The following is a 12,484-nucleotide window of genomic DNA, read 5'->3' as shown; positions in this document are numbered from 1 at the left end:
CCCAATCCTACCCTCCGGGGGGACTCTGCGTCGCGCCTCGGCGTGGGCAGCCGCCTGAGCGCGCTCTGAGGTCGCGCAGTATCGATGCCGCTTCTAGGAAGTCGTGCAGGAGTCAGCACGGGGCAGTAACCCATCTCGAAGGGAGGCGCCCGACACGTATCCACAGCTTATACAGAAAGCACTTCTGCCCCGACAGGCGCCCAGGGATCGTCTCACCTCACTCTAACCCTGTTGCTCAAGGAGTGCAGGGAACACATCGGGACTTGTTAAAGAATCTGCCTGGCAGCACAGCACTAATTCGTAGCAGATAACTGGGACCAGGACCTATTGCTGGAGTCGGGGGAGACGGGCGGCGACCCTCTTAGGGACCAACAGGTGCTCATCTGTGTGGGAGCTTTCAACGGCCTCTCAGAGAAAGACTCACAGAAAACAACTGCAAATTCTGTGGTGCTCACTTTTTCTTTCCTGAGAAAGAAACACAGATTTCGGAGCTCAGTACATCAGTACCGTAAGAGACAGTGTGTTCAGAGAAAAAAAAAGAAGAAGAAAAGGGGAGAAAAAAAGCACAAATTACAGAATAATGTTTATAAAGAGCTTCATGCCTTTTTTCTTTCTTTCTTGGTTACCTATCACCTTTAGAATTCAGGAAGATTACCAACCCGGAAAACTGGGATTATTCGGAAACAACATTCACCCGATACGGAAATCTCAGAACAGCGTTCTGCCAGGGAGTCCCCGCAGGCGTCTCACCTGCCAGCACAGGGAGCGGCGGGACCCCCGGTCACTCACCCAGCCTCTTGGGGGGGGTTTCTGTGCCCTCATTTATGAAACGCACTTGACCTCGCCAGCGACTCCCACATGCGGCTGATGCTCCGAACCCCAAGAACCGGTTAAAATGCAGTTTCCGAGCAGCCTCCCTTGCCCGCGCCTGTTCTGGATTTGACAATTCTGAGGTGGGGCCCAGGAGTCTGTATTTCTGAAAGCTCGGCCAGGTCTGGGGAGGCTCGGACTAGGCGTCCCGGCTCTGGGTTTCATTACAAACATCTTTACGTCATCCGTGCGCTGGCGACTGTCGGGGGACGGTGAGGGGGACCCAGGGGGACGGAGACCTGCACAGATAAAAGTTCTTCACTGCCTGGGCCCAGGTTTAATTATTCAAGCAAGGTATGTAAAGTTACAGGTAATGTTTAATTGGTTACTGTGATATCATAGAAATACCAGGAATCATAAAAGTAAAAAAAGTCGCTAAGCAGTACAGGATGGCACCAGGATCCGAGCAGTGGCTGCTGGTCCACACTCGGGAGCTGGCAGTGGCCGAGGCCCGGGCGGGCGCCGGCGGGTCACTGGCCCCGGTCCTGGTGCCTCTTGCCCTTGCCCTTCTTCTTCTTGTCCTCCAGCCGCGGCCTCAGGGCGCAGACGCAGGCCGACACGCCGGCGATGGCCTTGGGCAGGTCGATGCCTTTGCTCCACTTGTTGGCCTCCAGGTCGTACACCTGCACGGTCTTGGAGAAGGCGGTGTTCTCCCAGCTGTAGCCGCCCAGGATGTAGATGCGGCCCTCCCACACGGCCACGCCCGACTCGCTGTTGGCGTGCAGCAGCGGCGCCACGCGGGTCCACTGGTTGCACTGCGGGCTGTAGGCCTCCACGCCCAGCACGTCGAAGCGCTCCATGGACTCGATGTTGTCATCGCTGCCCCCGATGGAGTAGATGCTGTCGCCCAGGCTGCACATGCTGTGCCAGCCGCGGGCCGTGGTCATGGGCCGCCGCTCCTCCCACACGTCCGTCCGGTGGTCGTAGCACAGCAGGTTCTTGCGGTAAGGGCCGATCTGGTAGTCGTGGCCCCCCGAGATGTACACGAAGTCTTTGTAGATGGTGCCCGCGTGGCCGTACGTGAACCTGCGGAGAGACCGACAGACAGAGAGGGAGCTCAGTGCTGTGCTGGCCTGAACAGCCACAAGCCTGGGCCTCAGCTGTCTCCTCTGCAAAATGGGAACAACCTGCCCTTTTGGCGGCTGTGAGGATTTAAGGAGATAATGCGGCAGGCACCCCACAAGCACTCTGTAGATGGCAGCTGTCATTAGACAAGAAGGGGCCAGGCAGGTAAAGGGGCAGCTTTGCAGTCATGCCACCTGGGCTAGAATCCCAGCTCTGCCCTTCTCTGAAGCTCCACTGTCCCATCTGGGAAATGGGTATCATCACAGGGCCGTCACCCTTCTCAGAATGGCTGACAACAACTGAAACGATATGCTGTTTCGGCAAACACGTGGGCCCGGTCACATTACGTATCAGAGAGAATAGAGCATAAAATGCAAGTCTAACTGTGACGACGTTCGGGAAAAGGGAAAGCTATACAGACAGCAAATCACTGCATGCCAGGGGCTGGTGGACGGAGGATGTGGGATGAACAGGGACAGCAAGAGGGATTTTTTAGGGCCACAAAACTATTCTGTATGATACTGTAACGGTGGACACGTCATTATGCATTTGTCAAAACTCATAGAACTATGCAACAGAGAGAAGAACCCCAATGCAAACCAGGGACTTTAGTCAATAATGACGTATCAATATTGGTTCATCACTTGTGACAAACTGCAGGCTCCCTTGCAGCACACCACGGCAAGGCAAGACCTTAATAACAGGGAAACTGTGTGTGCGCCAGCAGAGGGTATACAGGAACTCTCTGTACTTCCTGTTCAATTTTCTGCAAACCCAAAACTGCTCTAAAAACTGAAGTCTATTGAAACGGGGAAAAAAGGTTTAAAAAAAGCCAATGGAACATTGTCATGAAATTCGGGATAGTGGTTCCTTAGCCGGGAGGCAGGGGACAGGAGGGCAAAGCATTCGGAGCAATAGTCACAGAAGCACATTGCCAGGGCAGACAGAGTGGCCCTTCAATGTCCGGGCTGCGGGGCTGGGCCGTGGGTTCGTGGAGGCCCCATTACACAAATAAGCCAAAAAATGAGAAAAGATACCAGTAAGTAAATTAAACAAATGTGGGACATGCACGCACTCAGGACGACAGCATCATGGATTGTGTGTATTCCAACTCCTACAGTCCTTTTAGAAAGAAAATACGATAATAGGGTGGTTGTGGTGTTTAAGGCACATAAATCACAGGGCTGGCCCAGAGGAAGGGATGACAACAGACGTTCTTAGCACTATCACGAAGCTTCACTTCCCCGTCTGTGAAATGGGATAATAGAGCACCTGAGCGTAGGGAGATCACGGGTCCTGGGCAGCCCGGGACACGGCCAGAATTTACACCACTGCCCCGCCCCATCTACTGTCCTCCTGGGTCAGATGGTAAGTTACACAGGGGTCCACTCTGCCCCAGCAGGTTACTGTGGCTATCAAGGGACATCACATAAAGCCCCTGGCCCAGGGTCACACAGCAATCAGCAGCTACTACGAAGACTGTCAGATCATCTAATAACATGTATCTTGTGTTAATCCACTGGCTTCCTGGAACCTCTCCACGAAGGCAGCCACCTAGGAATCGGAGGAGCTGGGATTCACGCCCCAACCACGACTTTAAAACATGGCGCTTACCCCATACACTCTTCTAACTTTTGGGGACAAAGTCCCCAAGACACCTGCAAGACACTCCTGTGATTTATGTACCTTAAACACCACAACCACCCTATTATTGTATTTTCTTTCTAAAAGGACTGTAGGAGTTGGAATACACACAATCCATGATGCTGTTGTCCTGAGTGCGTGCATGTCCCACATTTGTTTAATTTACTGGTATCTTTTTTCATTTTTTCGCTTATTTGTGTAGTGGGGCCTCCACTCATCCACAGCATGAGTGGTTCAGGAAGTTGCCTTCGGGTGCAGCAACAGGGAACCTGTAAAATACATGGTGTGCACCTTCCGCTACTCCCGTGCTGGTAATAAACGCTCAATAAACGTACACCAGGATGCTGGGAGGACCAGGGAGAGCAAGAGCCACCGAGCCCGGAGCACGCCCTGTGTGCGAGGTGCCACACCAGGGCTTCCCGGCAGTGCTTGAGGGCGGGAGTTCCTATCGCCCCAGTCTGCAGAGGAGGAAGTAGAGCGTGTGTGGGGGGAAGACACTCGCCATGTCTTAGATTTAGTACAGACGCACCCCACCTCTTTGACGAGCCAGGAGATGTTTATCCTGGAAGTGGAGGCCGAATGCCCAGAGAGTGCAGTGGACTGAACTACATGCCGTAAAAACGTCCCGTTTCAACAGGCTGCCACAAAGCCCCCGGTCACCTTGGCAGGCCGGCCACATAGGACCAGGAGTCGGTCTTGGGACTGTATGTCTCTACCGACGAGAGCGCCCCATTCTCGTTCCGGCCCCCGACGGCCACCAGCATGTCTTCAATGGAGGCGAGGTAGAAATCCACGCGGCGCTGGTTCATGGAGGCCACCTGCGGAGACGAGACACCTGTGCCTTCCCTTCCCCGACCCAGGCGGCGCCTGGCACCGCGTTCTCCACGCGTGTCTGCCGAACGGGCAGCCCAGGAGGGCGGGACGGCGGCCAAGCGAGTGTGGGAGGGGCGGTGACACCGGAGGAAACAGGGACCTTCGGGAGGGACTTCAGAGCCCCCGAGGTTTCCCCGAGACACCCTGAAGCCCCAGGAGGGGGAGGGAGACACACGGCTCCCCAGACTTGCTTGGTCACACGGTTGACCCTGAGGACTAGAATTCCGCAGGATACACAGTTCAGAATTGCTGACTTAGTGGTTTTGCTGAAAGAAAAATTCATATTCCCCCCCATCGGCTAGTTTAAAAGGTTAATGCTGATCGCCACCCGTGTTAACAGCGCAGAAAGTGGCATTCGGAAGAAATTAAAAAGTAGAAGACCTTTTTTTTTTTTAAAGTAAATCCAAGCAGAGCACAGAACGAACACGGTCCCGCAGGAAGCCCGGCATTCGGCGGCTGTGGAACCGGAGCCTGGGAGGACAGGCTCTTTCTGGCGCTGAGACTTCGACCTCGGAGGGAGGTTTTAGATTTTGAGACTAAAATCGAAAGGTCACCTGGAGTCCATTCCAACCGAGTTTTGAGCTCAGAAAAACACTGATTAAGTAAAAAACGGTGAGGTGTGAGTATAAAGACCGAGACGGATTCTCAGGGTGGCGGTGGGGAGGGGCTCCTGGGGAACGGAGAGGCCTTCCCCGGCCAGGGCCCCGCCAACCCACGGGAGCTATGCCCAACCCCGGCCTCTAGGTCGGTGTCCCACACGTATTCCCCAAGGAAGAGTCTGAATTTTGGAGAGAGCAAGGACCGGGAACCCCCAGCTCCGGCGCAGCCAAGCCGCGATGCAACCGCGGGTCTGAGGGCAAGGTCCTCACCCTTCTCAGAGTCAGGCCGCGAACCTGCCCACGGGCCATCCGTGAGCCTCCGCGGCCTCCTTCAACTATTCTAGCTCCCCAACCTCTCCAGAAGAGGCGGGGATGCTGTTTGAACAATGGATCAAAACTCTAGATCGGCGCTGTCCAATGCGGTAGTCATGAGCTGCGTGAGGCTGTTTACATTTACATGTGAATCAGTTAAAATGAAATAAAATTGAAAATAGCACTGGCCACACTTCAAGTGCTCCAATGGCCATATGTGGCTGGTAGCTACGTCATTGGACAGCACAGATGCAGAACGCTCTCATCCGTGCAGAAAGCTCTACTGGGACCGACCCGTCAGGGGGCGGGTGGTCGGCCCTCCCACCCTGACCAGGTGTGTCCTGCGGGCGGGGGGATGGCGGGAGCAACGTCGCTCATCGCTTTATCGTCACACCTCGTTCAGAAGCAGGACAGTCAAGGCCCGAGAGGAGGAAGGGGAGGTCAAGGCTGGGTTCAGGACAGCAAGAGAGGCCTCAAGAGTAAAGAAATAATCCGGCTTTAATCTCACCTTGATCCACTGTTTACAGCGGGGGTCATACCTATAAAGAAGATTGGAGGCCGCATCCCCTCCGTTGTCCCGTGAGAAGCTGCCGCCGGCGATGAAGATGAAGCCCCCCAGCACGGCGACGCAGTGGTGGCTTCGCCGGGCCGGCAGGGGCGTCTCCTTGACCCACTGCTCGCTCTTGGTGTCCAGGTAGCAGGTGTCGTCACTGAGCTCCAGACACCGCTCGGAGACCTCGCCGCCCACGAACAGCAGGCGCTCCTCGTTGGTGCGCAGCGCCGTGCGCTTGGTCTGCATGACGGGCTGCGCCGCCAGGCTGTTGTGGTAGCGCACCGCCTCCTCGATGAAGCCCTCGCAGCCCGCCTCCTTGGGCAGCAGCGAGCACACGGCCGGCTTGACGCGGTGCAGCAGGTCGTTCTTGGGGATGAGCGGGAAGTGGATGTTCTCCAGCACCCGGTGGGCGTGGGCCTCGCGCTCGGGCTGCTGCGTGAGCCACTGCAGGGCGGCCTGCAGCAGGTCGTGCTCGCACTCCCGCTGCACCTCGCTGCTGTCCAGGTACACGCACAGCTTCTGCATGGAGATGTTCTGCAGGAAGTCGGGCGTGAAGGACAGCGTGCCGAAGTGGCTGAGGATGAAGCCGTCGATGAAGGCGTCCAGCCGCTTGAGGCTGTAGATGGAGGCCAGCTCCTGCAGGTACAGGTAGTTGTCCTCACTCACCTCCTGCTCCAGGTAGTCGCAGCAGAAGTCCACCACCGTCCAGATCTGCAGCAGGTGGGCCGTCTCCAGGACGTAGTCGATGTTGCCGCCGTCCAGCGCCAGCTCGCCGCCGTACAGGAAGTCCACCACGGCCTTGAGCCCGATGTAGGAGGCGCCGATCAGCTCCACCTCCTTCTGGAAGGCCTCCCGCATGCCGATGGTGAACATGGAGTTGAAGTAGTCGCTGCACACGGCCAGCAGGTTGCGGTGGGCCGGCACCCGCTGCTCGTCGGCCACCAGGACGATGTCGCAGAAGAGGCCGCGGAGACGCTGCTCGTTGAGCCGCTGCAGCACCGTGCTCGAGTGGTCGGCCCAGCGGTACACCTGTGACGGAGAAGGCAGGTCAGGGAGAGGGAGCACACCGGCTCGGTCCCGGGACCAGCCCAGTGGGGCCTGACCGGGGTTTTATTTATTTTATTCTGAGACAGGGTCTCCCTCCGTTGTCCAGGCTGGAGTACAGTGGCGCGATCACAGCTCACTGCAACCTCCTACTCCTGGCCTCAAGCGATCCTCCCGCCTCGGCCTCCCAAAGGGCTAGGATTACAGGCGTGAGCCACCGTACCCAGCCTCGACCAGCATTTTAGGTGAAACGGAATAAAAGAGAAGAGGAAATGAGATGCCGTGTCAGAGGGCATCACAGGAAGTGAAGGTGTTTCTGCGCGTGTGTATGTATCGTATGTAGGTTTTTCCCCTTCTTTTTCCTTCTTTATAAACACAAGCCCTAAAAACTTTCTTTCTCTCTCCCTCTCTTTTTCCTTCTTTATAAACAGAATTTCCAAAAGCTTTCCTTCTTTCTTCTCTCTTTCCCTCTCCCTCTTTCTTTCTTTGCAATCACAGGTCACGACAGACAGGTTTGAAATGCCGTCTAATTCGGGAAGTGGAGTCACTTGCGGCGTAGCCTCCAAAATCAGCCGGGATCTGGGTCTGAACCCCAGCACCGCCACTTCCTAGCTGTGTAGTCTTGGCTAAGCCACGGCCACCCTGGGGTGGGGGCCTCCGTTTCCTCGTCTCACAAGTGAGGATGTGGGTACTCGCCACGTGGGTTTGGGAAGTTACTGAGACGGAACCTGGCCCAGAGCTGGGCCCAGCAGAGCTGGAGCGATGCTGGCTGTTGTGACTGTCAACCCCACTGGGGCTCCGTTCTGAGGAAGGTGGCATTCTCTGAGCCTTATAAAGTGCTTGGCGCGCATAACGCTACAGAGCACTACCCCTCCCCGACCTGCCCCCCAAGTTCTGCTGCTCAGTCCAAGGAGGTGGCGGGTCCCAGAGATTTAACATAGCTGGACTGAGGTGCTCTAGGGATCCTACTTTGAGAAACGTGGCTTCACCCGCTATTGCCAGGGATAAAGGAAATCTGCCGTGTGTAAAGTGCGGGAATGCTGTCTTCTTCCGGCAGGTCACGTGTGCTGCATGTGGGACATGCACCCTCATTCGAGCAGCACGAAACCCCCTGAGGGAACATCTGTTATAACCCCTATTTCCAGATGAGGAAAACTGAGGTTCAGAGAGACTAAGAGATATGCCCAAAGCCTTGCAGGGACCACGTAGCAGGGCTGAGGTTTGAACCTAGGCTTGATTCCAGAGCCCAAGCCATTAATCACCATGCTATACTGGAATCAACAGATTAATTAATACGAATATTTAGTATGAATTAATTAATTCAGTAAATTTAAGTTGGTGGACACTTAACAAGTGCTACGTGCTTGCCACGTGCATTTGAGGACACAAAGATACATCAAGCCCAGAGGACGGTTTCTAAATAATCCCAACTAACCATGCTTTTGGGATACTGACGCCGCTTTATTTATTCACTGTAAAACAAAAACAAACAAGAAAATTCAACACAGGGAGAAACAGACCATTCAAAACTATCATGCAGGTAGCTGGTCTGTTAAGGCTGACCGAGGCAAAGAACTGGCTGGGGCTGGGTGTTAAGCCTGGAGAGGGGAAAGGTGGGGGGAGGGAAAAATTGACTGAGGGCTTGTGGCTTATTAGGCGCTAGCAGATTTGTGGCTGGCAGGCACCTCCTGAAATTTTGGTTTTTTTTGGAGACAGGGTCTCGCTCTGTCACTCGGGCTAGAGTGCAGTGGCACCCCCATAGCTCACTGCAACCTCCTCCTCCTGGGAGCCTCCTACTCCTCCTCCTGCTCAAGCCATCCTCCTGGCTCAACCTCCTGAGTAGCTAGAACTACAGGCACATGTCGCCACGCCCCGTTAATTTTTAAAAACATTTTCTTATTAGTAAAGAAAGGGTCTCACTATGTTGCCCAGGCTGGTCTCAAACTCTTGGCCTCAAGCGATCCTCCTGCCTCGGCCTCCCAAAGTGCTGGGATTACAGGCGTGAGCCACCACACCAGGCCCTTCCCTGAATTCTTATAAACTACTTCTCAACCTATGTCCTACAACAGTGGGTCTTAGTATTTTTTTTTTCTTGCCTTTCAAATCTGCTCCTTACTGCTGCTGCTGCATTTGTCATTGAGAAACTTTATTTCCCCACGGTCCTTCCACGTCCAGCCAATTCCAGCGTCATTGCCCTGTCCACGCTACAGAAGTGGGCGATGTCCTCACAACCCGTTGAGGGTGCCAAACAGATATTACCTAACGTTCCCTTCCCTTCCAAGTTCAGAGCCAGGCCCTACTGCTTGCACTCCGTCACAGGCTGGCTTTCCAAGGTCTCCCTTGTGGACACCTCTGTGTATTCTGCTTACTCACAGACAGCACCGGGCTGGCCCAGTTTTGGCTTCTAATTAAGCAGGAACGGTCTGGGCCCCTCCCTGGCCTGGACTGAAGGAAGGAAATCACACAGTCCTGCGGCGGCAAGTGATCGAGCACTGGCAAAGGCTCAGTGGCCTGCGAACCAGGTAGCTCCCTGCCCGGCACGGGCCTCTGGTTGTCTCTAAGCTGGGGAGGGTGCGGGCCCTGCCGCACTCAGCTGGAGGTGCACACGACCCCAGGCTGCTGCACAGAAAGGGAAACGGCCCGGGGTGGGAGCAGGGAAGGCCCCGGACTCCAGCTGCCGCGGAGCCATCTGCTCCGGCGAGCCAGTGCGGAGAAAACAGCAGCCCTTGTTTCCAAAACTGGGTCTCCATGCTAAGCAGGCAGGATTTGATCCTTCACCTGGGTCTCGGCTGCAACCTGTTTCTGGTATGTTAGCGTAGCTGATAGATGACAACTTTCCAAAACCGCACAAACGTGAGTTTCCAATTTTCAAGAGACATTATAATAGTTTCAGCATTTCGGGTGATTTACAAGTGCCCGTCCCTAATATTCTCTGATGGTGTTCATTCTTTATTTCCTACTTTAGTGCCTTAATCCCAGGAAAGGCCGAGGGGTGAGGAGGAAGGAGCACAGGGGGTCGGGGCTAACACGGAGAGGATGCAGCAGGTGTGGGGTCTCACACACGAGATGAGAACTCAGCCCCGTCACGGACCGCCGCGTTGCAGGTCAGACGAGCGAACGGCGGCTGCCCCACAGCAGGGAGACTCCGCCCCGCCAAGAACGCGCCACCTCCCACGACGCGGGCGAGTCTCAGAGGCAGCTTTGGGCACTTTTTGAAATACAAAGTTAGAAACATAAATATAATCAACCAACGGATAGAGACCCTATTCCTGAGCGCTTCCATTCGGAGAGAAACAGACTCAGAAGCTAGCACGAGGGACAAGGATTCCTAGTGCTATCAAACTTAGAAAGCGACACTGTCTTCGCGGCCAAGTTCCCGAACAAAGCTCCTTTGAGAGAGCAGTGAGACCTTTCTGGGTTTTCACTCGACAAAGCGGGCCTTGGCAGGAGCCTCCTCAGTGAACTCAAACGGAAATAGGAGACCCTTTCTCGGGAGGACCAACCTCTCTTGCAAACGACACCCCGCTTTTCTTTCACGCACATCTGTGGAACCTCTTTGCCCTTTTTCTCAAACCCGCAGGCTGCTCACACCCCTCTACCTAAAGTAGCGTTTTACTGTTCCCCTAAGAAGCCTTTTAAGACATTTTCCCGATAGTCCCCCAACAAAATTGTAACACCACGGACGCACCAAACATCCGCCTGTGTACTGTATGTAGGGTTGTGCTTCATGTATAAAAACAATAAAATTCTTTCCCCATCTCTAAGAACCAATTCTCACCTGCTTGGGGGCCAATATTGTCCTCACTGAGAATGCATGATTTAAGGTAACCATAAAATTTAATCTGCAAAAGGGACACTTTTAAAGAAAAGAGGGTATTATTTTATTTATAATGAGGAGACAGGTGTACATGGGCGCCTCCCCACGAACAGGTCCCCCCATTTTGTCCACAGCAGCTATGGGGCCACAGGCTGCTCTGAATCACCCCAGGGATTTTGTTGAAGGGCCGGTCCTGCTCTCGGATTTTAGTTTGGCAGGTCTGGGGTGGGGCCAGGCGTATATGTTTCTAAATGGACAATCCCACGGTAGCCTGGACCTGGGGAACCCACCCTCGCTTGCTCTTAGGGTCTCAAAGAGTCATGACCGGGACGAGGACTCCAGGCCCCTTAACATCCAGGTATACACCTTAAGTTGCCGCACCACAAGGTCAAAGGCTGGATTTTCAACGAACACGTCCTTGGAGGTTTTGAGCCTCCAAGCAGGGAAAGAAACCCCCTGGTTCTTTTCCTGTGTCATCCATCTCTTGGGGGGGTACACAGAATAAACGAGCTACACTGTACCACAGAGAAAGCTCTGCAATGCCACACTGCAAAATAAAGACATCTGGCCACAGTGTCTCTAACATCCCTTGCACTTCCAGCTCTCTCTGATTCTATGACACTCCCCCTCCTTGCCTGTTTCTACCTCTCCCGGTTGTTAAGGAGATCAACCACCATACGAACGGCATAAAAATCAGTCTGCGCATGAGAAACGAGTTAATCAGAAACACAATCTCCCTTCTCAGGCAGTTGGCACAGGCGGTAAGTGAGGTGAAACGACTCGCACTGCTAGCACCGCACGCTAGGACTGGCGGCGCTGGGATTCCAACCTCCACACCCTCAGCTTACACTACCGTTAAAAAAAAAAAAAAAAGTGAATGCTCACAGACCTTTGACGATTCGCTGATCTTGTACGGCCGAGACACCCGAGTCTGCCTGCTTCCCTCCATCGCAAACGAGATCGCGGGCCTGCAATGAGAACAGGATTCCTGAGCATGCAGTCATAACTCTAGGTCATTCACTGATTTCAGGCCCTGCTGGCAGATAACAAGGACAACAAGAGTGAAAATGGTCACATGGAGGAAAGAGAGAGGACAGCGTACTACAAAGGTCTCTTGTATGCAGTGCGTCGAGAACTGGGTTGTTAGAACTGGATAGAACATTTCACTCACGTTCAGCATCGGAAATCTCACATCGTCATGTCATTAAGCTCACGTCCTTTTACCTACCTTTTGATTCTTAATCTGAACTAGGTCTTTTGGCTGATCAAGGTTATGATAACAGTTATCATTTCCAAGCCCAGACTGTGGCCCTGGGACCAAGCTAAGGGCCTTTACATCCCGTCTCATTTAACCCTCACAAATACTTGGCCCGGCTGATGTCACTTATCCCATGTCACAGATGAGGATATTGATCTCTCACGGTTACGAAGCTAGTAAATGGCTGAGATTTACATGTAGGTCTGTCCAGCTTCAAATCTGGGCCCTTCGCCGTGATGGAGGGCTGAATGAGGCCCGGTCTTCGAGAGTATCACACTTTTAACACATGATCTGTTGAGGCTGTAGCGGAGTAATGACTACCCCGTACGAAGTCTGTCCTAGACACTGTCCTGAGTGCTGTTCCGTGTCTTCACTCATTTAATCCGTACTCCAACCCCATGGGGTCGGCACTATTGCCACCTCATCTTACCAGGAGGATGCTGATAGCA

The 12,484-nt window shown here is 54.0% G+C and overlaps 1 protein-coding gene across 1 annotated transcript; it reads right to left on the bottom strand.

The window, feature by feature from the left end:
• Positions 1–1,169: 1,169 nt before the first annotated feature.
• On the bottom strand, positions 1,170–11,771 carry KLHL36 (kelch-like family member 36). Its single transcript, XM_012648196.1, has 4 exons — positions 11,667–11,771; positions 5,872–6,945; positions 4,240–4,397; positions 1,170–1,896 (listed from the first exon to the last, which is right to left on the bottom strand). The coding sequence occupies exons 1-4, from the start codon at positions 11,724–11,726 to the stop codon at positions 1,341–1,343; spliced, it is 1,848 nt and encodes a 615-aa protein (XP_012503650.1). The 5' UTR covers positions 11,727–11,771; the 3' UTR covers positions 1,170–1,340.
• Positions 11,772–12,484: the final 713 nt, after the last annotated feature.

This window comes from Propithecus coquereli, unplaced genomic scaffold (assembly GCF_000956105.1).
Source record: "Propithecus coquereli isolate 6110/MARCELLA unplaced genomic scaffold, Pcoq_1.0 Scaffold280, whole genome shotgun sequence".
Classification (NCBI taxonomy): domain Eukaryota; kingdom Metazoa; phylum Chordata; class Mammalia; order Primates; family Indriidae; genus Propithecus; species Propithecus coquereli.
Note: the sequence above shows the minus strand (reverse complement) of the source record. Positions and strands in the feature narration are given on the sequence as shown.